The 27,864-nt window shown below is 38.6% G+C and overlaps 1 protein-coding gene across 3 annotated transcripts in view; it reads right to left on the bottom strand.

Annotated features, from left to right (window-relative positions):
* KIAA0825 (KIAA0825 ortholog) overlaps positions 1-27,864 on the bottom strand; it is a 388,202-nt gene that overhangs the window by 221,640 nt on the left and 138,698 nt on the right. For all 3 annotated transcript variants that reach the window (XM_041752619.1, XM_041752621.1, XM_041752620.1), the window contains exon 14: positions 13,803-13,942. In XM_041752619.1, coding sequence (XP_041608553.1) covers positions 13,803-13,942 — 140 coding nt within the window. The remainder of the gene's footprint in view (positions 1-13,802; positions 13,943-27,864) is intronic.

Genomic DNA, 27,864 nt, shown 5'->3' with positions numbered 1-27,864 from the left:
CCCAGAACCATGGCCTTAGTCTTCTTCGGACCTCACTGCTTTATACAGTCTAGCTTAGCAATTCTGGTATCTTTTGATTTCAGAGACTCCTTTTGTGAAGAAGTTTCCAAATCCATCACCTCTAGCTCTAAGCTGCCCCTTTCATGTTCCTTGCTGTATTCTCTATTTCTGCCTAACACCCCACCATTGTCTACTCATCTCCAAGTTCAATGCCTTACCAAATTTTACTCCTTCTCTGAATTGTTAGATGTTATAAACTAAATATGTTTCTCCCCTCATCTCCCTTTCCATAATGAATCAAATGTTGACCTTTTAAATTATTTATTTATTTATTTAAGTAATCTCTACACCCTACATGGGCCTCAAACTCACAACCCTGAGATTAAGAGTTTCATGCGCTTCCAACTGAGCCGGTCAGGTGCACAGTTCGACTCCCCTTTGTGTGCCTTCTCTTCTCCTAACACTATCAATACAGCTTAGGCTTTCTTTACCTCTTGTTTTAATCAACACACTTCCCAGAATATACATTAAATCTAACTCCTCTGGATCCCTTTTAAACTCCTCCATAAGCCATGCCTCACAAATCCACACTTTCCTATTACCTCCAATATTCCAAGGTAATTTCTAAGTCAAACTTCACCCACTGTCTGAGAAGCTCTGGATGGAGAGTGAGCCTCAGCAGATTCTAGATGTTTCTAAGACCTGTTTCCTAAAAACATGGTGAAAACCAATACTTTAGTGAGGCATTCAGGCACAAACCTTGGCTTTCCTTAGCATATGAATTTCCTATACCGCTGGGATTTTCCTCTGAGTTCTTTCATTCTCCTATCTCTCATTCCTTTCAAAAAGACTCAGCTACAGTTCTATTATTTTTGCCTTCTTTTTCAATTAGTCCCTTCCCTGCTCCTCTGCATGCAGGTCTAGCCCTATCCCTTTTCTTTCCCTCTGCCTTCTAGACCAGACACTTGTTTATTTGATGTCAAATCCTCTAGGTGTGTATAGAATTTTCAGTCATCAAGGAGTTGTAGATATACCTAAAGCATCCATTGTTCAAACAAATGTCACCCTCTTGGCCTCCTCTCCCTCAATGTGTAATTTTACCCAAGAGGTATTTTCCCATCAGGTCTACAACTAACCTTATTGTTGTGCACCCTTATTGTTCTCCCCTTTAATATGAGCCACATTCCTGTCTTTCTCTATGCCTCAAGGTAAGGAAGGAGAGGGGACTCCTTCAGTGGTGAGCTTGGGGCCCCCCTGACCACAGGGAGTTTCATTCTCTCCTGCTCTCCTTCTCTGTTGAGTCTATTAGGATTGGTTCTGCCATTGTGTTCAGCTCTGTTGGTGGTTTGGGAGGTGGTAAGGGGGCAGCTAGGGCAGTTGGAGGGACAGAAGGATCAACTTAACTCTGGAGAACAGTGTAAGCAAGCCATATTTAAAGCCATATTTTCTGACCCAGGCTTTACCAATAATAAAGCTGCTATTTTGAATTCCATCTGCCTCTCCTTTATCTATCAAATGTTTTATACATCCTAGAAACAAATATAAGATTTGAAACAGATTGCCTTTTCAGTAACACTGAAGGGCCCTTTTCACTGCAGACATTATTGAGAACTGAACTTGTTAGGGCTTCAAAGGAAGGGTGGTATCAGGCGAGCAACTCCACCACCAACCCACCAGGAGACTGTGTTTATTGCTACCGAAGATTTACACATACATGGTACACTAGCATTCTGCTTTCCAAGACTGCTTAATTTTTACTTTCTACAAAAATGCTGTTAATGACAAGCTCCTGCTGAGTCACTAAAATGGATTTGGCAGCAATGTTGTTGAAGAGAGTGCCATGAGCTGAGGGATGCTGAATTAACCAGGCTCTAACGAGCATCCCTAACCAAAGGGAAGAGGCTGAAAGACTCACTTTAGATATAGGTATTTTAGAAAGTGCAGGAATAGAAAATGTGGCATTTAACCCAAGACTCACAACCTAAAACACCAGACTGATAAATTAATACCTGAAAGAAAGGGGGTGGTGTCACATGAAAATTGCTTCATAGAGCACTAAATCTGAATGTCACTGCTAGTTCACTATGAAAATTAACAAAAATAGGGATGCCTGGGTGGCTCAGTGGTTAAACATCTGCCTTTGGCTGAGGATGTGATCCTGGAGTCCTGGGATCGAGTCCCACCTCAGGCTCCCTGCATGGAGCCTGCTTCTCCCTCTGCCTGTGTCTCTGACTCTCTCTCTCTTTCTCTCTGTATTTCTCATGAATAAATAATAAAATCTTTTTAAAAAATTAACAAAAATAAAATAGAAACCTGACTTAAAAATTAGCTTGGAGTCTTCTGTATAAAAAGTAACAATAGCTATAAAAACCTGTCATTTATTTACAAGGTTTTGATTAAACATGTCTTGATTATTACTTTTTTCCTCCTCAAACTGCTCTTATTTTGGAGAATTTTAAAATTTTAAAGAAGTCTCATGAAATGGGTCTTGCACTACAAGAACAACAACAAAAAAATCATTATTTTTCAGAGATTTTTCCCAAGTTTTTGCTGGAAATTATCTTCTTGCTTTATATTCTAAAATGCTCCTATGCAAATTAAAGCTTTTTTGGACTTATTCTATGCTGTTTTTCTCAGTATCCAAATAACCTAAACATCAGATTTCTACCTCTTTTGAATACCCACAGTCCCAAATTCAGGGTTCTGATTAAGGTGAGATGGAAGATAGGCCTTTATTGAATATCCACCATGGTGCTGGCTCTATGCTCAGGGTTCTGCATACCTTCACCCATTTAGCTTACTCCTCATAAAAACTCTACTAACTGGATATTATCTCCATTTTTTTAAAAACAAATGAAGAAACTAAATCTTAATGAGGCTGATACTTAATGAATAAAATGGAAAAGTACAAGTCATCAAGAAAACAGCTACATTCAATAGGAATTTATAATTGGACAACTGATTCCAACTCCTTGAAAATTTATAATTTTTATGTAGGGAAGCACAGGCAATTCCATGTGTTTAAAAATTATTTTGCAACATCTACAAATTTGTAAATATGGATAGGCAAACCTTTTTTAAATGATTTTGGTTGTATCTACCTTTATCTACCAGGGTTCTTCTCTATGCTGTTAATAAGGTAAGATTTTCTCTTAAGTGCATTTCATGGGATGTTAATGGGTAGTAGTGCAAGTGCTGGGTTCAACAATATTAAACACTTGTTTTCTGCAGGATTTCTCAGAACCTTTAATTATTCAGGAGCCCTGTGCCTCTCCAAGAAGAGATTTTAGTATATAGTGTTTTTTAAGCATTTTTGACCATAAAACCCTTTTTAGTATTCCATCTAGCAGGACAACTATTCTATAAAACTGGACCTAGAAATCCTGGCACTAATGTTTACAAACAGACTCTTAAATTAACTTCAAGCCCTTTAGGTTTGCAAATGAAAGTGAGCAGTTCCAATGAAAAAGGAAGCAAGGTAGAAGTACAAAGGGTTATCTTGCATAAGGAAACTGCCAATTTGAAAAGAAATCTGGTCACCAAAGTTGGATTTAATTTTAAATCAGCGGAATCATTTTGGAGCAAAGAAAGATTCTTCTATACCAGCGGACACTGGCAAGGATAGCAAAACACAGCCAAAAGAGGTCTTCAAAGACTGGTGTTTAACCCACAGATTTATACCAACTTCTAACTAGCTGATTAAGAAACAATGAAATTATATGGCTGGCAAGCACCTTACAGGGAAGTCAGTAAACATTTGGTGGACAAATGAGTAAATATTTGTTGAGTAAACGAATAAAAAGTCTTCTAGTATCTGTGACAATGGTGACCTAGTTTCTTTTTGAATAACTCCAGTGGTAGGATTTCCACTATAATCCAAGCAGCAGTCCCTCTGCTGCACAGCTCAAGTTACCAAGTTGTTTTGCATATTTAAGAAACATTGAATGCCATTACCAGAAAGGTCTAGAGAAATCTACTGTCTCTTTAGAAGATAAAGGAAAGAAGCACAGAGTTGTAAACAATTTCTTCTAGTATCATAGGGATGAGAATTCAGGTTTTCTGACTGACAGACTTATTCCCAAGTATTTCGAGTTGCTGACTTGCACAGCCTTTTTTTTCCTTTTGTACATGAAAACTTAATATATTTGAAAATAGCTCTCCTCCCTCCTTTAGTCTTTTCTTCTCCAAATTATATATATATCCAGTTTATTTAAGTATGGTATGGATGATTAACATCTTACCACTTTTCACTCTCTTTTTTTTAAAAAAATTATTTATTCATGAGAGACAGAGAGAGAGAGAGAGGTGCAGGCATAGACAGAGGAAGAAGCAGGCTCCCTGCAAAGAGCCCAATGTGGGACTGGATTCTGGACCCTGGGACACACCCTAAGCCCAAGGCAGACACTCAACTGCTGAGCCACCCAGGCATCCCTCACTTTTCTCGCTATTAACAGGCAATCTCCTTTTAAATAAACAAGTTGCACCAAGAAAAGACCATGATACTTCAGGCAGGATCTTATAACCACTAAGTATAGGTGGATGAATTGGTCCAAATTCTGCAGCTGGCAGCCCTAGGTAGTAAGAGATGAGTTTGGAGCTCCAACTGTGCTCCTCAATACATAAGGTCCCTAGATGTCAACATATTGTAAAACTGAGTTAAAGCTAATTCTTTCTGCAGGCAGATACCAAGACTATCTAACCAGTGGAAATGTCTACCCAGACCTTGGGAGAGAAGTCAAAAGCGCCATGCTAACACTATGTGAGAGTCTCCTCTCCAAATGACTACAATTCGGAGAAGTGATAAAGCCACGAGGGCAGCTTGGGTGCTGCACAATATTCTAGAACAAGGGGTGGCAAGCTCAGGGAACAAATCCAGACTGATGCCTGTTTTTGTACAGCCCACAAGCTAAGAATGGTTTTTACATTTTTTCAGTTGAAAAAAATCATAAGTAGAATATCCTTTGTGACACATAACATTATGTGAGATTCAAATTTCAGTGTGCATAAATAAAACTCCATTGGAATGCAGCTGATGAGGTTCAGACATGCTACCTCCAAATATGGTACCTTGGCATACTGAATATTTTAAACTGAAGGAGTTTAAGAAAATAGCAGAAGCAGGAAGGTCACTCTGACCTTCCCCTTGCTCTTTTCTCCTGAAACAGTCATAAAATCCTCATGTGAGAGATGTCCAGGAGGTTATGAACATTCTTATCTCCCGTGTCAAGGACACTAAGAAGGATCCTAACCAATAGGCCTTACTACGCTTCCCCCAATTTACTACACTTACTTTAAACTCTTTTACCTATCATGTTTCTCCATGACTGTCCATTCTTCATATAAAAATACTTCAGTTTAACTGTTGTTTTGGATCTCCATTTCCTTATGAAGGCTTCTTGTCATATAAAACTTGTTTTGTTTTGTTTTTAAAGATTTCATTTATTTATTCATGAGAGACACACAGAGAGAGGCAGAGACATAGAGGGAGAAGCAGGCTCCCTGCAAGGAGCCTGATGAGGGACTTGATCCCAGACCCCAGGACCATGCTCTGAGCTGAAGGCAGAAGCTCAACCACTGAGCCACCCAGGCATCCCTAAAACTTGTATTAAATAAATCTGTATACTTTTTCTCCTGTTAATATGCCTTTGTCAGTTAAATTTTCAAACACAACCAGGAACCCTAAGATTGTCGAGGAAAACTTTTTCCTCACCTACACAGGCACATTCATATGCTTGCTTATGATGGTTTGTGGCCTTTTGCATGTCACAGTGGTGGAGTTTGATAGTTGTGACAGAGATGCCACAGTCTACAAAGCCTAAACTATTTACTATCTGGCCCTCTGTAAAAAGTTTGCTGGCTCCTATTCTAGAATATTGGAAGAAAGTGTACATATATTCCAAATATCTAACACTGAAAAACATTGTCCATCTACTCCTAAATAACTTGTAAGTAAAGTCAGTGCCCACTTTTCAGAGCAGCCTCTGCCTATAACCCAATCTGTGAATCTTTCCTCAGTCACTCTGTTGTAGTAAAGCACTCCACGGCATTTAGTAGTAGCTGAATTTATCTAATTTTTGTACTTCTTTACTTTATAAAGTCCGTCCTCTCCAATTTTCCCCAGCAATTAATTTCCCCAAATATAAAGGCAATATGGCATGTCACGTTTACTATTGTATCCTCCAGCTGAGGTCAGTGCCTAGTACCCAGTTGAGGTCCATTAAATATTAGTCAAACAGAGAATATATTTATAAAACCAAGTAACCATTTTCCAGAAAATCATTCAGAAGAATATTGTTTCTTATTTCTAAAAATGAATATTTCCACAATGTCTCATGTTTTTATTTTGGAATTTATGTAAAAACAATAGATAGACTGTCACAAAATAACGGCCCTTCTTTCTTCTAACAAGGACCACTTAAACATCAAGTGGGCAATTTATTCAATTTCTCTGTATCTCAGTTTCATCATTCACAAAATGGTCCTAATAATCCAAGGGTCATAAACGAAAGAATACGTTAAACTGCTTTGAGTTGTTGGGGGAAAAATGCTACATAAATTCATGATAATAGTATCACTTGTAATATAATGCCCAATCATTTTGCATGCTAACACTAGAAGCACATTAACTACTAAAGAAGACACATGTTCTGGTTGTATTATTAGACATTTTCTAGGGGCCATGAAAAGATAGAATATAAAATATTTCAGCCACTGCCAAGCCAGATTAGATTTGAATCCATGTAGAAGCACTATAGCAAAACTCATACTACCAGTCTCCTAAACTGTGTGAGAAGGTTCTCAAGGAGTGTTATAATATTTAGAACCAGAGAATATTTATTTGGCCCAGTTCTCACCTTCACACCCTAGCATCTTGCCTGCTGCTCGGGCAATACCTTTTCAGACACACGGTGTCAAAACAGAAGCCCCACGTCCTAGGAGGCACTTAAATTTAGGCTGAAACAGAGGGGAGAGTTCCTGACAAGCAGAGGGAGAGAGCACTACATAGGGGCCACAGGAGGAGTGATCGGAGTGAAAAAAAAAAAAAAACATCAGGTGTATCCTTCCAGGAATTCAGCATAAAAGAAGAAAAGAATCTCATACAGATTAAGTACTTACTAAGTACCAAACAATGGTACTTCATATTTATTTATGAAGTAAATTTATTTTTATTTAAGAAATTATTTCTTAAGCCTCAAAATGAACACCTAAGGTCAATATTAGTAGTCCATTTAAAAATGAATGAAACAGTATTGTTTCATGGAAATTTAACTGGCTGCCATTTGTTCATTCAATCAATGCTTTTGAAGTACATTCTGTGGGCTTAGTATCAGCCTGAAGTGTGGAGGAGTAGGCCAAGCACTGGGTATATAATGATGACTGGGCCCTGCCCTCCTAGAACTTGTAGAAGCTGAGATAGACATTAAACACACAATTAAGTCAATTAACCACTCATTTAAAATGGTGACAAGTGTTACAAAAGGAATTATGGTGGGACCTTATAGAACGATCAAAGATGACTTCCTCGGAAGTAATATTTAAGCTAAAAGATGATTAGCAGCTGACAGGAGAATGAAGAGGAAAGAGATTCTAGGTGCAAAACCCCACAACATTTCAAAGGTTCTGCAGCAGAAAAGAACTTGGCATATGGGCCAAGTGAAATGTCACTGGTCTTAAGAGTAGCTGCCTCTTTCCTCAAGACACTTCTGCAGGGACTTTGCTGTTATAAATATACAAATCTAGGATGCACAACCTAGATCAGAATATGCATGTTAAGCTGGAGGAAAGCAGGACATGATATGTTGGGCGGGTCAGCCATAGCCAGAGCACTATGGGCACTGTTCATGTCTCAAGGATAGGGTCCTTACCCGATAAGTGGTGGGAAGCCACTGAAGGGATTTAGCAGGGGAGTGACATCTGTATTTGAGTAAGATCATGCTTTCTGATTGCTGTAAACTTCCCGACAAAGTGATTTATAAATATCCTTAAGTAAATTCTTTCTTTAAAAGTCAGTAATACATGGGAAAGACAAGAAACATAGTCAAATTCTTTTGCCTTCAGTAGCCACACATAACTTTTTGGATGGCCTTGCTACTCAAAATGTGGTCTAGGGATCAGCAGCAGCAGGTGCAGCATCACAAGGGAGCTTGTAAGAAATGCAGAGTCTCAGGCCCCATCCCAAGAGCTATTGAATCAGAATCTGCAGTATTAACAAGCTCCCCAGGTGACATGTTTGCATCTTAAAGTCAAGAAGTTTTGTTTTACATAGTACCCTACAAGCACCCCACCCACAAGGAGACTCAGCAGACCCTAGGTGGTAACTATTTCAGGGAATGTAAGAGTTCCATGGAGCCCATTGGTATTCTAAGCTAGTCAGTTCATCATCATTCTAGGACAGGATTCGTAGGTTGAAAAGACTGGGGCAAAACACACACAAATATGGCTCTACTCTTCCTAATACAAATGGGGTATAAATTCAGTGAAGGAAAAAAAAGATTGAACAAGTCAGAGCATAGATGTCATCACTGGCAAAAGCACCTTAGGAAATCAATGTTAGGTACACTAAAGGTACCAAGAGGGAGCATATTTTTACTTTAAGTCATCTCCTTCAAGACAGTTATAAAACAACACTTGGTCATACTTACAAAATGAAACAAAACACACACACACTATATAACCAAACACCAAGTTTCTGCCATAATAATCCTCTCATTATAAAAAAAAATCAGGAAAATATTAACCGTAAGATAAGAGAATTTGAATTGATTCATTCATTTTAAGTCAACCATCCCTTTTTAGTGGTAGCAGCCCTTTAACTAGAACCTTTTGTAGATCTATTTCTTGATTACTGGCAAGCACTTTGTTACAAGGTTGAAAAGTAAAAACAATACTATCAAAATTATCCACCATACAAGTTCCCAACAGCTCCCATGAATTGTGCAACTCTGCAATTTGGGAAACTTTCTCTGGTTCCTCCTAGATGCTGGGTGGTGTGGTGGGTGAAAGTACAGCCTCTGGAAGCCAGCTGTCTGGATCACATCCTGCTTTGTCAATCATATGTCACTTGCACATGTGACTTAATTTCTCTGTGTCTGAGTTTCTTCACCTCTAAAATGGAGATGAAAATTGTAGCTACTACACAGAGTTGTTATGAGGATTCAGTGAGTAAACACATTTAAAGTACTTAGAAACGATGTCTGGAAGACATTAAATATTATGTATTTGCTTGCTTCTTGTTGTTATATTACACGTGAAAATCACCAGAAGCCAAGAAGTTTCACTGGGAATCATTCTTGGGGCAATGGCCAAAGGAAAGAATGTTAGTCACACTTCATTCAAGTGTCACTAACAGGAAAAGGCCACCTGCTAACAAATGGGAAATTGCCAAATATTTGTTCCTTTGATGTCACAAGCAAGAAACTGGTTTGGCCATGTGGTCTTAGTGAAGTAATTACCAAAATAGTCACCCAGGTTTTTAAAGTCAGTAATCCAAAATAGTATCTTACAACTTTAAAATCTTCTGTAAACATTTGTAATTGAGAGTCGATTCCCTCAAATTTAAGATGGACTACCTTAAAAATAAAACCAACAAATATTATCTTCTACTGCCAACTGATCTCTACCCAAAGAATGTCATAAACCACCTCTGCGTGAAATCAGTTTATATTTATCAAGTTTTAGTAATGTAACCACTCTCTCAAAATGCGACATATTTTTATACAGGAAGAATTATGATCAATGGCAAAAACATGATTTCACTTTCTAGAAGTCTGCAGCCTATGGAACATACAGTATAAATTAAAATTTTACCATTCCTTTATTAAATTTTGCTATTTTCTACCCTCAGCAAAGTTGCATCTCATACAAGATAATCATTTCCATATATGATCTGCTGATTTTAAAAACAGAAATTCTGATAAATCATTCTTATAAAGCAAAACCAAAAATTAGACATAAAAGAAACTGCATGCGTTTTAACCTTTATAATATGTGGTTGTCTATCAAAACAATTTTGTAGCAAACATTAATAATTGCTCATTAGACAAGGAGAACTGTTTTTTAAAATAAGTATAATGAAAATATGTACTAAAAATCTCTTTATTCTTTTTCTTGAGTCAATTTAACAGAGTTAAGTTTTATTAATTAGACCAAAAAGACCCTACTTATAAAGGAAAACTCTCCCATAAGAGGTTGACAGTTATGTTGCTTGAAACATCTAATTCAGCATATCTTATTTCAAAATTTTGCTTTTCTAATTACCAAACTGTTCTGAAATACTGAGACGTTTAATGAAATGAAATTAAAATCTCCACAAAAAATATTACAAGTGTTTTTTTTTAAAGATTTTATTTATTTATTCATGAGAGACACAGAAAGAAAGGCAGAGACACAGGCAGAGGGAGAAGCAGGCTCCTCGCAGGGAGCCCAATGCGGCACTCGATCCCGGGACCCTGGGATCATGCCCTGAGCCAAAAGCAGATGCTCAAACACTGAGCCACCCTACAAATGTTTTATTATATACATAATAATTTCCATCTTAGTCCAGCTAATAAGATTCTTTAAGTATATTGTTTGTAACTTAAAGTGACAAAACTTCCATCGGAGTTTAATAAGTCAGTCAATCAATTGATTAGGAAGTTCTATCATGTCATTCTTATATTTGCAGTAACTAATAAAATTCACTACAAGAGAGACACCTGGGTGACTCAGCAGTTGAGCATCTGCCTTTGGCTCAGGGCCAGAGTCCCGGGATTGAGTCCCACATCGGGCTCCCAGCATGGAACCTGCTTCTCCCTCTGCGTAAGTCTCTGCCTTTCTCTCTGTGTCTCTCATGAATGAATGAATAAATAGATAGATGATAGATGATAGATAGATAGATAGATAGATAGATAGATAAAACTAAAAAAAAAATTCACTGCAAGACAATACCAGAATAGCTATGTAACCCTGATCAAACACCTAATGGCCTTTGCAAAAATGACAGATATTTGAGCAGGTTGGGCAAATACCCTTCCGCACTCCCTAAGAACCACAACTGAAGGTAATACAGTGTACATAGCCTTTGATTACGACAGGTTTCTCAGAAACAACATTAAGTTATATATACACCGGAAGATGGATGCAATATTTTTGGTAAGCAAATGTGGGATACATTTGTAAGAAGACGTGGTTAGATATTCATAACTACAATTGCTATATTTAGTGGTTATGTCAGTATAGTTCGAAATATTTGGTCACAATTGATTTTCCAGGCTGCTCTACATAACTCTCTCAAGAGGACACCATTTCTCTTCTGGGACCATGCCTGTGAGTTTTAAAGATTCTATTAGAGTAACTCTGCAGCCATGTCAGACAGATACTATCCACGTCAGCCATAAAGAACAGATGATAAAGTTGTTCTGAGAACACATGATAAAGTATAAGGGAAGCTTTGTGTTTTATATTTTAACTGATCATTGATTGTCCAATCTACTAGCTCTGTACTAGCTTGAGGAGGAATATAAAAACCTGTGATCAGCCTAATTACCTAACTGAAAGACCTGTTTAGTCCATGTTCATGGGGATGTCATGGTTGATGCAAACCGAGAGTGAGCAGATTACAGTTCTTCCAGATACCCCTACCCCTCCGTGATTCAATTCGTATGAGAATTTGGACAGGAAAGGCAGGGGACAGAAAGTTCTGGCTGGGTTCAGAATCCAGGTTTACCTACCATTTATCAGCTTTGTGTGTCTCTAGGCAAGTAACATTATCTTAAACTTCAATGTCATTATTTTTTTCAATGTCATTATTTTTAATATGAGGAAAACAATAGTAAATACTTCATTAAGTTATAAGAATCAAATGTGGGGGCACCTGGGTGGCTCCATCAGTTGAGCATCTGACTCTTGATTTCAGCTCAGGTCATGGTCTCAGAATTGCGAGATTAGCCCCCCACAGGGTTCTGCACTGGGTGTGGAGCCTGCATGGGATTCTCTCTCCCTTTCCCTCTGCCCCTCACACAAGTGCACACATGCATGCTCTCTCTCTCTCGTGATAAATTTTTAAAAAGAAAAGGAAAAAAGAAGAATCAAGTGTGAAGTGCTTATTAGCACAGTGCCTGACACGTGAAGAGCAAACAATGAAAGTTGACTACGTGAGGAGGTAGCTTCTTTAGTGCCCATTTTCTCTTTAGAAGAGTGGCCTTACAGCCTGAAATCAAAGAAATTGCTTTCAGGTCAACTTCATGAGATTTGAGGCACAAACAATACTGATTGGGCGCTAAGGGAATAGGGTCAGATTCAGGGATCCAGAGAGGAGGAATCTCTGAATTTCTGCCTGGAACACAGCAAGACGAGGAGTTGTAGTGACCTTTGGCACCCAAGATTTTATGAATTTGAGAGCATGTGAGGAGAAGCAATATTCTCATGAGTAGATCAAACTGAAGCACCTCCCCTGAGGCTTTTGGGAACCAACCATCAAGGTGGACAGGAGAGGAGAATAATGGGGAACCAGTTGTGAGCAGATCTAAGAAACCAAAAATTTCCAGAAATGACTGGAGCCATTTGAACAGAAGAATACCATGAGCCTCATTTGTATAGCAACAGGCTGATAGGGTCTGGGGACATTTGCCTAATTTCATGCAAACAAAATAACAACATAAGGCAGCATATACCAAGGACACACAGGCAGCCAAGGTAATGAACACTGTGAAGTTCAGGTGAGGAAGAGATCAGTGTGAACTACGGTGTTCAAAGATCTGGAACACCAAGTGGTCCTTGGATACTGGTGGAGACTGAGTTGTCTGTGGAGGGTCTTTCAAGCAGGAAAAGTGGCTGAGCCAAAAGTGGCTCAGCTCCCACAAGTGGCTGAGGGAACATGTGCATGGGACATCAGGGACAAAGGCTGAAATGAGTGTGTGTACGTGTGTCTATGTACACACATGCAAGCGAATAGCGGGAAAAAGGGGTAAGAAAACTAGTCGAGGGTCACATTTGAATGGTAGAAGGATGGGAATTTAGCCCTACAGAGGACAGTGAGCTAGAACCAAAAAAGATTATGATTCAGGAAGCTTACAGTGAAGCTAGTGATTGATAAAGTTAATCTGGCCTCGTGGATGGTATAGAATAGGAGCAATGTGTAGGGGAATGTGAAAACAGTTGGAAAACTCTTCATAAATATATCAGGAGAGTAGTGGAATATAATTAGGTTTGCATAACTTTACTTACCATTTTCTAAAATAGAACTTCCAGTGATAAAAAGAAAGTCTAATTAAGAGAAGTATGGTCTTCTATTACTCTACAGTTTCCATTCATACTTTTCCCATGATTACTTCTCCATGCCCCAATGGATATGGCTGTAAGCCTCAGCTTGCTTGTTTATAAATTACATCAGCCCTCTTCATGATCCACTGAAAATTCTAGTGTAGTTCTAATGGAATCTCCCTCCCTCCCTCCCTCTCTCTCTCTCTCTCTCTCTCCCAATCTCTCATAGATCTGGTTGAGACTCCTGTTTTGGGCATATGTTTGTATAATTTTCTTAGGCGTTTCAAACCCCAGATATTACTCTATTTCTAGGCAATGATATTTATGATAGACTAGCACCACATAAAAATATTATTTTCCCTCATTCAGAGGTCCTGAAAAAGAATCTTTTCCATAGGTACATAAAGTGATTCAATATTTTGTTTGCTGCTAACCCTACAGACGGTTGATAGGATACAGTTGCTTGCCATCCTTCTGCCAATGTTCAAGTAGGAAAAAAAATTCATTCAACTTGAGCAATGACTGGGTTTTTTGAGGACAGTCTCATAACTACAAATACTCACTTGAGCTCTTCAGCAAGATTCTTAGTAAAAGACCATCGTGATGCAGTAGGGTTTCCAGAAGCAGGTTCCAATTACAACCTGGCTGGGATAAGAGCAGTTTCAACTGACCCTCGGCTGTTAGTTGTCCAGATGATGGAGCCCTTTCAAAATGCAAGATAAAGATAGAGTAATGAAGTTAATTTATCTATGAAATTAATAGCCTTAAAGTACAGATGTAATGCTAACTCCCTTAAATGTCAATTCCTCCCAGATTACTCTGAAAATACTTTCATGCTTGCTTACTTTAGGGTTGCTCTGGGAAGGAATTACATTTAATCTCAACTAGCTAAAAGCAAATTAACATTTGGTAGCCTGCCAAATTTAAGACTGATACAAAATAACCATGCCTATATTTGACAAGACTATGTCTGGTTTTGTTTCATGGAGCAAATTAAAATTATTTATGCATTTATTTTGAATACATTTATTTGTTCATTCATGAAGTACATGAGAGCCTACTATGTGCTATTAACTCCTTTCATTATTCATGAAAAGAAAGTTACAGTGGCTTTTGACTACTTTGTAATTTGCCATGTACTGTGATTGCTGATAAAACTCAAAGAATTCAAAGCTTCCGCCAAGGGTCACCGTAATCTAATTATTTAATACATAAAGCCTTAAATCAACATGCAATTATCAGAACCACTCTAACAGTCATACTGCTACCTACTTGGGTAATCATTTCATCAAAGAGAAATAATTCCAAGGCAAATAAGCTTCTACTTGGGAAATGATCATCAGTGTTGAACAGAAAATCAAAATCAGGCCTCCACATTACTACCTTAATTTACCAACGAACTGGCAAGAGATAAGGAAGTAAAAGTAGAAACTGAAAACTGATAACATTATTCACTTTTTCCTTCTAAGATCTCGAAGTTTAGATTGGCTAACAATCACAACATCCGAAATCGGCTTACAACCACTACGAATGAAAAGGCAGGAAATGATGGAACTCAATCTGGTTGCGACCATAAGGGTTGTGGGAATAGGGTGGCATTGGGAAGGAACGATGTGACTCAAATGGAAAGGTGTGAATGAGAACACCATATGCTTAGGGAGCAGAAAGAAGCAGAACAAAGGATATTGCTGAGAGAGATGATTTGCAGCATGAATTCCAGATGACATTTACTGAGTGGTGAACCATCCAGTTATCAGCATAGCCTAGCCAGTGGTTTTCAAAGCTTGGGCCATGGACCAGCAGCAGCAGCATCACTTGAGAATTTGTTAAAAATCCAAAGTCCCAGGCTTTCTCATCCTATCAGAAATTCTGAGGTGGGTCCCAGAAATCTGTGGTGTGCGTGTGTGTGTGTTTGTGTGTGTGTGTGTGTATGTTTCAGAATTCTGTGTTTTAACAAGCCCCCCTCTAAGAGAATCTGATGCACACTCAAGTGTGAGAACCACCATGGTAAGCAGTGCTTTCGGGAGCAGGGGCAGAAGGGCCAGAACTAATTAGTATAATTTCTCCTCCTCCCTCTGTACCTTTGTGCCAAGACGGGTGCACAGTGGCTGGCACCCATGCAACGAACTCCCCACAACCTTTTGCTTATCTGAATCCTATGCATCCTTCAATTTGCAGGGGAAAAAATGTACCTTTCCCCGTGTAGTCTTCACTAAAAATTTCTCTGCATAGGAGTCTTTCTCACTTGGAATTAAAGCACCTATGGCAATTATTCACATCTTAGCACTTTATTATTCCACCAATTAAAGCTTTATCTGTCCACTCAGAGTCAAGCCTTGTCAGGACACTTGCTTTACACCCCAAAGCTCCTACCAGTAGACCAGCACTTTTAAGGGCTCTGTAAAATTGAGCTGATTGACTCATGCTCACAGATGGGTAGGCAAACTCTTAAAAAAAAAAAAAAAGGATACTTTGTCAAAAGGCTGATTTAAGCAAAAGTCAGAGGATCTGAAGATATAAGATGAAATTTCAAGGCACCTCCCCTTGGTTTGGCTTGGCTTGGTATTTTGTACATCTCACAACATCATGATGCTCAAAATCCTTCAGCCTTGCATGAACTTTAGACCAACTCAAACTTCCCAAGTGAGACTCTCTGACAACATAACTTAAAACAGAGAAACTTAAAAAAAACAAAAACAAACAAACAAACAAACAATAAACAGAGAAACTCCTAGGTAATTAGTGGGTCAAGGTGTGCTAGGCAAACTCCTGCCAGTGGTGGGTGGTGAAGAGAAAGGTGACAGGCTTAAACTTAATTCTCATGCCAGAGGAATCAACTCCATACTTTGGGTACTTTCAGATTGGTCTGGCTCTGGCCAAAGTCCCAAATATATTACCCAAGGAAGAGTCCACTAGGTGAGCCCTTTGGACTGAAACACCAAAGCAGATCCTCACAATGGCTGTCCCTGATCGCTTCCTAAATCCCAAGTGCTGACTTCTAGAAACTTACTTCAGGTCCAATAGATAAAAAGCAGCTAGTTGGTAGTAAGTTATATATTAAAAGCAACTTAATTTTTTTTTGCAACTTAATTTTTTTTAAAGATTTATTTATTTATTTATGATAGACATAGAGAGAGAGAGGCAAAGACACAGGAGGAGGGAGAAGCAGGCTCCATGCTTGGAGCCCGATGTGGGACTTGATCCCAGGACTCCAGGATTGTGCCCTGGGCTAAAGGCAGGCGCTAAACCGCTGAGCCACCCAGGGATCCCCAGCAACTTAATTTTTAAACATTTCCTACCTCTATATTTTGCTTGAGTTGAGCATTGATTTAAGGATACATTTAATAAGCTGAAAGATCCAGTTTGTGGAGTGTAGAAAAGACGGGAGGGGGTTGTTGAAAGACAATCTGAGGAAGGAGACAGGACCAGATCATGGAGGGCCTCATTAGCCAAAGTGGGGATTGAAGAGTTTAAGGTAGATGAGTTTCCGTATCTGGGTACAGTGTGGGGAATGGATTGGAGGGGGTGACTGTATTTGCTTAGCCCTTTAGACATGTAATAAAACAAAATAATAGGAAGGTCATTTCATACCACTGCCTCTGAATACCTGGTTATAAATAAAACTTCTCAATTACCAGATGGGAAGCTGTTTGTTGAAATGTACCTCAATTCTTGGATCTTTCAGCTTATCACAGATTTTGAAATGTACAGTAGAATGACACACTATGAGGAAAAATAAAATATTACAAACATTCCTCAATCACTAAGCTCTGAGTAATAAATGCATTGAGGAGTCTGTGTTAGGCATATGGAGAAGCATATGTTCCCTCATCCTTTGAGCTGGTGGAGTTGTGAAAGTGAGATTAGCCTCACAAAAAATGACAGAAAGGGAAATTTTATACATATATATATTTTATATATATGTTTCAAATATGTACATGTTGAATTCCACGATAATACAAAAAAGAGAACAAAAATTTATAAATCCCCTGGAACTCATAAAGCTTGTATTAGGAGACAGAATGAATTTATGGCTGGGTTTTATTAGGCTTATGCTCTAATAAGTAGTACATTTCTGGGGCATGAATTAGCCTAAAGAATTTTTCAAGTCCTGGTAGTAAGGAGTGATATAATAATAGAGCTCAATCATTACTGGTTATGAAACTAACAAATTATTTTTATAGAATCATCATGCAAAATCTGAGCTGTATTTGGGTATGTTTACTTTATGGAAACTCATCAGGTAGTACACTTGTAATTACTGCAATTTTTTAGTATGAAATCATACTGTAGGAGAAAGTTAAAAAAAAAAAAAATCTTAGCTCAATCAGTATATACCAGCCTGACTTCCAACCATGGCTGTGCATGAGGCACAGGGCAAGAGAAGGCTCTGTAGTAGGTCGGACTGCATGACCATGGGATTTACTGATCCTACCATATATGTTTCATAGAGATGCTGTCAAAGCAGAAAATCACTCAAATGGACGCTAAAATGCACAGGTTGGGGATAATACCCAACAGTATTTGGGAATTATTCTTCAGGATTTGATATTTACCTTGAGCCAATAGCAGTTATATGGTACTATGTCCCTAACAGATAAGCTACATGAGTCTGGGTGTTAATAGTAAAAGTACCAGGGGCCCCTCTCACTGGTGCTCCTGATGATCCCCTTGGGGAATCTGTGTTTTCTATTCCCATAACTCCCCATATGCCATGTAGGAGTGGAGGTCCTGGTTTCCATGGTGGGGTAAGTTGGAGTATGCACACCTCTACAGGAGCACCATCCAGAATTCCATGAAACTTAATGTTATACCTGCTACAGTCATTTGTGGCTTCCAATGCCAGCAGCCTACGCAGGCAAAGAAAGGAGTTATTATACTGGGAAGAGTAATGAAGCCTAATTACTATTGAGGAGTTGGAGTTGCTACTGCATAAGGGGAGGAGGGAGGAGAATGTCTGTGGCTCAAGGGATTCACCAGGGCATCTCTTGATGCCCACATGCATGTTAATAACCATAAATGGGGGCAGCCTGGGGTTGGGGGGGTGCTCAGTGGTTTAGCGCCGCCTTCAGCCCAGGGCGTGATCCTGGAGACCTGGGATCAAGTCCCACATCAGGCTCCCTGCATGGAGCCTGCTTCTCTCTCTGCCTGTGTCTCTGCCTCTCTCTCTCTCCTCTCTGTGTATTCTCATGAATAATAAATAAAATCTTTAAAAAAATAAACATAAAGAGGTTATAGAAGTAACAACATTCTGATAAGTGAATGGTAGCCAAGGGTTCAACTCCTCAAGGATGAATGTCTCAGTGACTCCACTGGGCAAGCAACATATATTAGCGGGTGTGACAGTCGAGGGTGAGGGAAAGTTGGAATAAGTGGCAGAGGGAAGTAATGATGATTATCACTTGCAGACTCAGGAATAACTGCAGTAGGGGACACTCTAGCTTGTCCCGTGAACTCTACTACAATAACACATTTTTTATAAGATGTTTTGACCAGGCATCACCTTGAAGAATCAATGAAAAGACTCAGAGAACTTAATGTGGGTAATGAGTGGATTTCAGTAGTGTGAGGGGTACACCAAAGCAGATGTTGTCACTGTCCCCACATCATCTTGCCCTTACCACTCAGTTGACATGGCCTGCATTTCTCTGCCTCTCGGCAAGACAAGCTGAAAGTGCTAGTGAATTCACAGCCCTGGGGAGCAGCCTTCAACCAATGACTGATGGAAGTTGCCTTGTAAATACCTCAGCATCCTTGCTCCCTTGGTGGGATAACTCTCAGATATATGCCTTCCACATAGATCCCAAGAATTTTCCCCAGAAGGTTTAAGGTCTGGTTATTTCTTCAGCAATTGGCTTGACTACATGAATTTTTATTTGCTGTTTTTCTTTCTTTGTCTGACTTGCTCCCATTCCACTATTCCCTCCACTTAGAAAATAACCTACTTTCACTTAAATCTTGGTCTCAGGGTCTGCTTCTTGGGGAAATCTAAAATAAGACATGCATAGAGATACTTTATATTCATCTCACTTAATTTTTGTTTCAGGAATACTGAGAAACTAGTCAACGGTCATTTAGATAATAAATATGGCTGCTGGACTTTGAATCCAGGTCTTCCTGACTTTAAAACCCATACTTATTCCTCTATTCCAGGCTGCTTTCCATTCAACCTGGTTGATAATTGGTAGGTAAGTTGTTTTTTCCAGTACTGAGTATGTTTGGCTCTATTCAACCTTCTGATTAAGGATACCATCTTTTTGACCCAAAATCAAGTTTGTGGTCTCAAGGCTGATTCTCAAATTGGAGCCATGTTATTCAAGGGATCTAGGGACTGATTTCAACCAGATGGTTCCTGTCATGGATTACTGGGCCAAATTTATACCAGAGACCATAAGTTACATTATTCAGAGAACAAAGGCAAGGGCACAACTAAAGAGAAACTGAGAGTAAAAGCCTTAAAGTGAGAACACAAAAGCAGAGGAGAAGCCCTGCATTGCTGAACTATTCTGGGCTTTCCAAAGCTGATCCTTCATGATCTTCCTAAGAAAATAAGTAAATGCAAATATTTAAAGCAATTTTGCCACATTTCTCTGGGAAAAATAACTTTAATACCTTTGAGGAGGAAAAAACAACCCCAAATATTTTTCTTCATCACATTAACCAAGAATGTGCAAATGACACGTAGTTATAGGACTGAAAATGTCTGTATATAACTTACCTTGATAATGGGTGTAGTCAAGTCTCTATAATCTTTATCAATAAAGTTGAGTCAATAAACAGAAGTCAGACAAAGTTCACCTGTATACTTGCATTGTTTTTAATAACTGTCCACAAAGGTAGATTGACACTTTTCAAGGGTCTCATTTTTTTAGAGTTGGTTGTATCTACACTCTCTGGTGTACAACTTAGAGGGTAGGTGTTCAAACTATGAGGAGCTGTGTTATCTCCTGATTTTAGCAAAATTAAACTTTTTATGTGGGAAGACCCCATTTCCCCCAAGTCACCAAAGATATTAGTACCCAAACTCATAGCCCTAGCTCTACACTTTGATGTTACACAGGTTAATATATCCTATTTCTAAAAATAAATAAAATCTAATTTTGATTTTTAAAATAATATTACATATCAACCATCACTTTTGGACTCCCCCTGAAGTGCTCCTCTAGCCCCTGAGTCATTGAGACACTGGACTCAGTGATCACTCAGACATCCTTTTTGAGGAGCAAAAGTTAGTTTTCTGGAGCCCTTAACTATTACCAACTGGTTCTTGCCTACCAGATAATAAAGGCCTGTTATACAGAGTTCAAGAAAAGTCTCCCCTGGCATCATGTTTCAGATAAGTGATATTCAGTGAGAAAGTGGTTCAATATTCTATCCACTTTATCACACTTATGAGGAGTCCTTTAAATATGTTTGAGTAACTGATAAATTCTGCAACTTTCTGAGACATATAGCTTTTTACTAATACAGCAGTACTGAATGACTGTTTAGTAAGTACTTATGTGTTGAGGCACTTTAGCTCATTTAACTAATCCTCATGACTCTGATAGGAGAGGATCTCAAAAGTTAAGGAAGGAAGATGCTTCAACAAAGAAGAAGACTGAATGGTATTGCAAGCTGTGTGCAAGTAGATTGGTAAGATTGTATTGTATATATGTTTTAACTTTTTCACCAAAATATAAACTATTTCATATACAGGGAGATTGAAGGTCCTGTAGGTTATGTTAACAAACTTACCAAGATCACAAGACTAGTACACAAGCCTACAAATCATGTTTATCTAATGTGGAAACCCATAGTATTCTATCATCTCTTTGCTGGCTCCAGTATGGTATTCTTTTTTATATAATACCTTTAAACTATAATAGAAAAGGGAAAATATGGGGATGCCTGGGTGGCTCAGCAGTTGAGCATCTGCCTTTGGCTCAGGGCAAGATCCCAGTTCGGGGATGGAGTCCCACAGCAGGCTCCCTGTGAGGAACCTGCTTCTCCCTCTGGCTTTGTCTCTGCCTCTCTCTGTGTCTCTCATGAATAAATAAATAAAATCTTTTTTTTAAAAAAAGGGAAAATATGAATAGATATCTAGTTATATCAAGTACCTAGCTCATTTGCCATTTTAACTTCTTTTAATAACCGATTCACAGACATGTGACTTTCTAAATTTTTTTTTAAAGATTTTATTTATTTTAGAAAGAGACAGCAAGGGGAGGGGTGGAGAGGCTGGAAGAGGGAGAGAATCTTTAGCAGACTCCATGCTGAGCGTGGAGCCAGAATTTGGCATCAGTCTCACCACCCTGAGATCATAAACTAAACTTAAACCAAGAGTTGGACACTTAACCACCTGAGTCACCCAGGCGCCCCTCTAAAAATCTTTTCAGTGATTCAGCTGCTTGTACATCCACACTCTGAAACAACCACTTAAGAGCTTTGGTGTTAAAGGGCTATCATTTCTTCTCCCCTGACTGTTGGCTCCATGTCAAAGCTGGGCACCTCATCAGAGCATAACGATCTCTAAGCTCTTTTCCTCCGTATTGTGTTAGCAGCAGCTGGTTTTGGTTTGAGAAACCAACTCTTTTTCATCCTTCCCCCAAGATGCTTTACCTGAAGGATACTAGAAGCCACCTCTTCAACAAGACCAGGCTTTCCATGCCTGAACTTTACTATTCAGGTCAAATGTTCGAAAAAAGCTAAAGGTATCATTTAATATGTCAATATCTGAAACAATACTACAGTAATTCATGTGTTCCTTCAACCAGTCATTTACTCAACTACTATTTTTGGCTGATTTCTATGTGCTAGGCCATGAACACACAACAGCAAGCAAAAACAGTCACTGTTGTTTTTGTTTTTGTTTTTTGTGGGTAGCAAAGTTTATTGAGCAATAGTACAAAGCTCCCAAAGAGGGAGGGTACCCAAGAGGGTTGCCCAACAGTCACTGTTTTATAGAGTTTAGTGGAGAATATACAGTTTAAATGACCATACAAATAAAAATAAAATCACAACTATAAAAACTCACTGGAAGAAAAGCAAAAGATGCTATTAGAAGATGCAGTAAGAAGTGAATCAGTTTTTGTGGTTGATGAAAGACTTCTCTACAGAAGTCACATTGGAGCTGAGATATAGAGAAGTTAGCATTAAATAGGTGGAAGAGAATAAAAACATTTCAGGGAAAAGGAAAAGCAAATGCAAAAGTTCTGTGGGAGAAAGGAGCACGGCACAGCAAAGAAATATAAAAAGGCTAATGTGCATGCAGAGTGGAATCACAGGATAGTGGGGTATCACAAGAGGTTGCAGAGGTGGGTAAACCACATCTCTGGAGGTCTTATAGGATGCTGAACATTTTTGTTTATATTTAAGGACAAAGGAGAATTCATGGAGGGTTTTTAAGCCATAAATGTGAAATGATAACATATAGTTTTGAAAATAGATTTGGGTTAGTTAAATCTCTGGCTGCAATTCAGAAAACACTGAAAATGGAAGTCAACATACACATGGGAAAGAAACCAAGAGGCCATTACAGCACTGAGGAAAAAGATGATTATTTGGACTAAAGCAAAGGTGGTGTAACGGATAGCAAACTGTAGGAGTTAAAAATTAATGAAACTTAGCAATGGATTGGGTGTGGTAGGAGAGGAAGAGGGAGGTGCTCAGGTTCAGATCGCCTTCTGTATCTCTGGCTCCTACAATGCATGGAGGTCCCATTAGCCCAAAAAGGGAATAACAGAAGGGGATCAATTTGGAAGGGAATATCCTAAGTCCACTTCTGGTCATGTTGAGTTTGAGGTGTCTTGATGACCTCCAGGTGTAAAACTCAGGAAAGCATTCACATATGGTTGGCACTTGGGGTATACGGGTCTGTAGTCCCAGGAGAGGTAAAAATCAGAGATTCTAATTTGGGAACACATAGGGAGTACATGTCACTGTTTTATAGAGTTTAGTGGAGATTTTATTTCACTTAACCTGTTAAGAGTTCTGTGATAGAACACCAAAGATGTTCAGTATTTAATGGCCAGATTTAAGGAGGTGAACTGGCAAAGGAGACAGAGAAACAGCAACAGAAAAGGAAGAAGAAGATTGGGGGAATATGGGGAGGAAATCAGGGGTGTGGCTCAACTTGGAGGAAATGGGGCAGTGGTATTTTATGTGTTGTCAAGTAGGTCACTGAGGTTGTACTGCCAACATATAACTATTGAGGAAAGGTGCTTTGTCTCCAACTTCATTGCCTACCTCTTTCTCCACCATTAACACCTAGCACGGTGCCTTACTTGGAGAAAAAAATTTTAAATGCATTTATAGAGAAAATGAATGAATACCTCTTGGTGAACTGGATAAAAGGAAAGACCCACATAGACTATAATATAATGTAGCCAAGGGTAGCTTAATATATTTAGAGAGAGAAAAATGTATATAAATCTAAAACAGGATTACACTGAGTAAAAGTAAATAGAAACAAAAGCAGAGTAGAAAGAAATAACCTACAGCTCAGAATGAACTGGCCACGAATCAAAACATCATGTTGTCATCATAAAAGAAAATGAGCAGTGTAAAATGAATGGGCTGTTTACTCACACTGAATATGCTACTTGGTTTCAGTGTGCAGTTATGACCTACTTAGCTAAGGAAGACCGGAAAAATATTAGGAAATATTAAAAGAACCACAAGAAGATGAAAGTTTGGAAAATAATAAAAAAACATTATAATGCCACGGTATAATTGACTAAGATAGTGTTCTTCCTTGAACATTTATATGAAAGCACAGTATGGTGTCATAGTATTAACCTTGAGATTAATATATTCTCCACATGCCTTAGTTTAATCTAGTATGAAACTGATTACCTCTTCTAAATCAACGCACATTGTTAGCCTATACCAGTGCTAGGGATAATGAATACAGTACATTTTACTTACTGCTTTGAAAATACATTTTTCCCCCTAAAGCAAACTCTTCTAAATTCTGTTCCAGGGGTTCTAGGAGAACATGAAGAATTCTATTTTTACCAATTTGTATCCTTCATAGGCTTTTGTTAGTAATCCTCAGACAAATTTATGGGTCATACAACTGTGTATACATTTGTAACTCTTAATTTAAGTCTTAATTTCATGCCCTCTTCCTAGCTCTGTTCCTTCCTTCTCACTTACTTTTAATTAATTATCTTAATATACATAGTACTTGTTAAAGGCCAAATTAAATCATTTCTAAATCAATGCATAGGTGCAAATAAGTAAGCAAGTAGGTGAATAAATTACTAAGATCCTTCATAATATTAATATTTCAGCCACGTCTCCTCTCAGCCTCGCCTTTTCCCAAAAAGAAAAGCTTTCTATACTTTTAGTTTGTCGTTATCCAACTCATGTATTTCTATGAGCAGTTCATTTAGGTGCTAAAGTGAGGAATGGAGTTTTGAAGGATAATTTGGGGGGTGATAAACACACAGAAACAGCAGAGGTATGTGAGGGAAATGGATGAAAAGGTGGAGAGTTTTTAAGTCACATGATGATGGTCCAGGTATTCACATTGCAATGTTTCACAAATGCAAATCAATACCTTGAGTTATTTTGAAATTACTTTTATTGCTATCCTGGGTTCCTTTGACTATACCACTGTTCTGAAAGTGTTAGGTCTTAAGTCAGATGGATCATGTCTTTCTAATCTAGGATCTGTTAGAGAGGAATTATCAGAAAGTATTGCCCTCAGTATAGGGGAGCTCATCTTATGCCTTCCATGGAGAATTCAGAAAAGCAAAGAAGAGAACTAAAGGTTTTCTAGAAGAGAAAACTACATAAATAAAGGTCTGAAGCTGAGAATAAACAATAATAAAAGTGAAAGGTACGGAGTGAATGTCTCTTAAGAGATGAGAAGGGAGACTAACAACAGAGAAAGCAATTGGGTAATCCAGGCAATAAGCCAGCCAGTGTGGACCAAAAAGAAGCTACAACAGATTCTTGAGCAGAAGAGCAATATAATGAAAACAGTATTTGAAACATGTTAAATAATAGCTAAATGGACTAAGGCTATTGTAATGGATTGGATAGAAAGGATAGTTCTTTTTTTTTTTTAAGATTTTATTTATTTATTCGAGAAACAGATAGAGAGGCAGAGACACAGGGAGAGGGAGAAGCAGGCTCCATGCAGGGAGCCTGACGTGGGACTCGATCCTGGGTCTCCAGGATCATGCCCTGGGCTGAAGGCAGCGCTAAACCACTGAGCCACTGGGGCTGCCCAAAAAGGATAGTTCTAAGAGTACTGTTGAGTAAGAATCAACTGAACACGATAATACACTAGAAATAGGCAAAGCAGAGCACAATATGAAAACTATAATCAAGATTCTACCCTGGAAGTGTTTAAGAATGATGACATTCTTGATGTATTAGGAATACAAAAGACACTATGCATGGAGACAAGGGCAGAGTGGAAGGAAAGGTCAGTTGAGGACATCATAGTGGATTTCCAGTAATGACAGTGAGTCATTTGAAAATATGGGCAGCTGGACATACAATGTTGTGGTAAAGGTAAGTGCTCAGAGTTGGAGATGCAAAGCTAGAAACCATCTGTCTAGAGGTTATAGGGTAAGTCATGTGGACAAAAGAGCAATAAAAAATGGGGTTTCTTTTTGCTTTTGAAAAACTTTTATCTTAATACAGATGGTCCTGACTTACGATGGTTCTACTGAGATTTTTCAGTTTTATGATGCTGTGAAAGTGATATGCAGGGACGCCTGGGTGGCTCAGCTGTTAAGCACCTGTCTTCAGCCCAGGGCATGATCCTGGAGTCCCGGTATCGAGTCCCACATCAGGCTCCTTGCCTCTCTATGAAGTCTGCCTCTCTTTCTCTGCCTATGTCTCTACCTCTCTCTTTGTCTCTCATGAATAAATGAATTAAAATCTTAAAAGAGAGAGAGAGAGAGAGAGAGATGCATTCAGTAGAAACCGCACCTCAAATTTTGAGATTTTTTACCTTTTTCCAGGCTAGTGATATACTGCATGATACTCTCATGATGCTGGGTGGTGGCAGCAAGGCGCAGCTCCAGGAGCCATGTGATTGTGAGGGTAAACACTCATACTATTACAATTACTCTGTACCCATACAGCCATTCTGTTACTCACTTTCAGTACAGGAGTCAAGATATTACCTGATATATGCAGCACTTTATTATAAAATAGGTTTTGTATTAGATGATTTTGTCCAATTATAGGCTAATGCGAGTAGCTGGAGTACATTTAAGGTAGGTGAGGCTAAGCTGCTTTGGTGGGGTAGGTGCATTAAATGCATTTTTTACTGAAAAATATTTTCAACTTGTGATGAGTTTATCAGGCTATAATCCCATCTCAAGTCAAAATGATCTGTAAAATTACATAGTTTTCATTATGAAATTCAGAAAACATAGCAAATGATACATGAAAAATAGGGATCCCTGGGTGGCGCAGCGGTTTGGCGCCTGCCTTTGGCCCAGGGCGCGATCCTGGAGACCCGGGATCGAATCCCACATCGGGCTCACGGTGCATGGAGCCTGCTTCTCCCTCTGCCTATGTCTCTGCCTCTTTCTCTCTCTCTGTGACTATCATAAATAAATAAAGATTAAAAAAAAATGTTAAAAAAAAAAAAGAAAAATATTAAAGTTGTTTGTAATCCTACCATACAAAGATAAAAATAAGCTCCCCAGCATATACCCTTTCAATTTTGTTTTTCTATACATATTTTTAAATGCTATATGTAAACTAGTATGGCATAGTTCAACACTTTCATTTGTGTTCCACTTTCCAATAACTGTTCCTCCCCTAAGAAACATGGATCTCATATCCAGCAAGCTTGAGGAATCCACATACTAAATCCCTCTGTTGGAGATAAACACCAGAGATTAGTCCATATGTACCAATACATTAGTACGTAAGAAGAGACTTTACATAACAAATAACTGATAATTCTAGATTTTTAATGCACATTTATTAATATCATTCTGAACATCTGTTCTCCCACTGACAGGTGAAGTTGTAGTTGTCAGGGGCTAGAGCTTTGGAAGCAGACAAGCCTAGGTTCTGAGTCTGCCTCCCAGCATGGTTCTCTTCAGAAACTTGCCACCTACACGTCACTTTACTCTCCATGAAAGAAGCCCAGAAATAGGTGGCCTACAGATTGGTGTGATATTTAAAAGAGATAATATACATGAAGCATCTAGAATGTCTGGTATGCAGTTTTTATGAGAAAAACTGGGCTGGTTTTGAGGATGTGATAATGACTAACTGTAGCTTCCCTTTAACTATAAATCATTAATTATTTGTCATTTAATATTTTTCAAAATCAACCCTTTTAATGACTCTACAATGTGTCATATGACCATCCCATAATTGACTTGCCTAATTCTATACTGTGAGACATTTATTTCCATTTTTTTTCTTTCACAAATAATGTTTCAATGGATAGCCTCACATATAAAGTTTCACCAGCTGCTCTGATAAATTCCTTTATGATTGATTCCTAGAAATGAAGTTTCTGGATAAAGAGGAATAAATATCTGCAAGGTTTTTGACACAGGTTCCTAAACTGTCCTCCAGAAAGCTTGTACCAAACTTCATTTCTATTGAAGTTGAGTAGTGACTGCCATGTTCTAATATTTGTGTTAGGATAAT

The sequence above is a fragment of the Vulpes lagopus genome, chromosome 4, assembly GCF_018345385.1.
Source record: "Vulpes lagopus strain Blue_001 chromosome 4, ASM1834538v1, whole genome shotgun sequence".
Classification (NCBI taxonomy): Eukaryota; Metazoa; Chordata; class Mammalia; order Carnivora; family Canidae; genus Vulpes; species Vulpes lagopus.
Note: the sequence above shows the minus strand (reverse complement) of the source record. Positions and strands in the feature narration are given on the sequence as shown.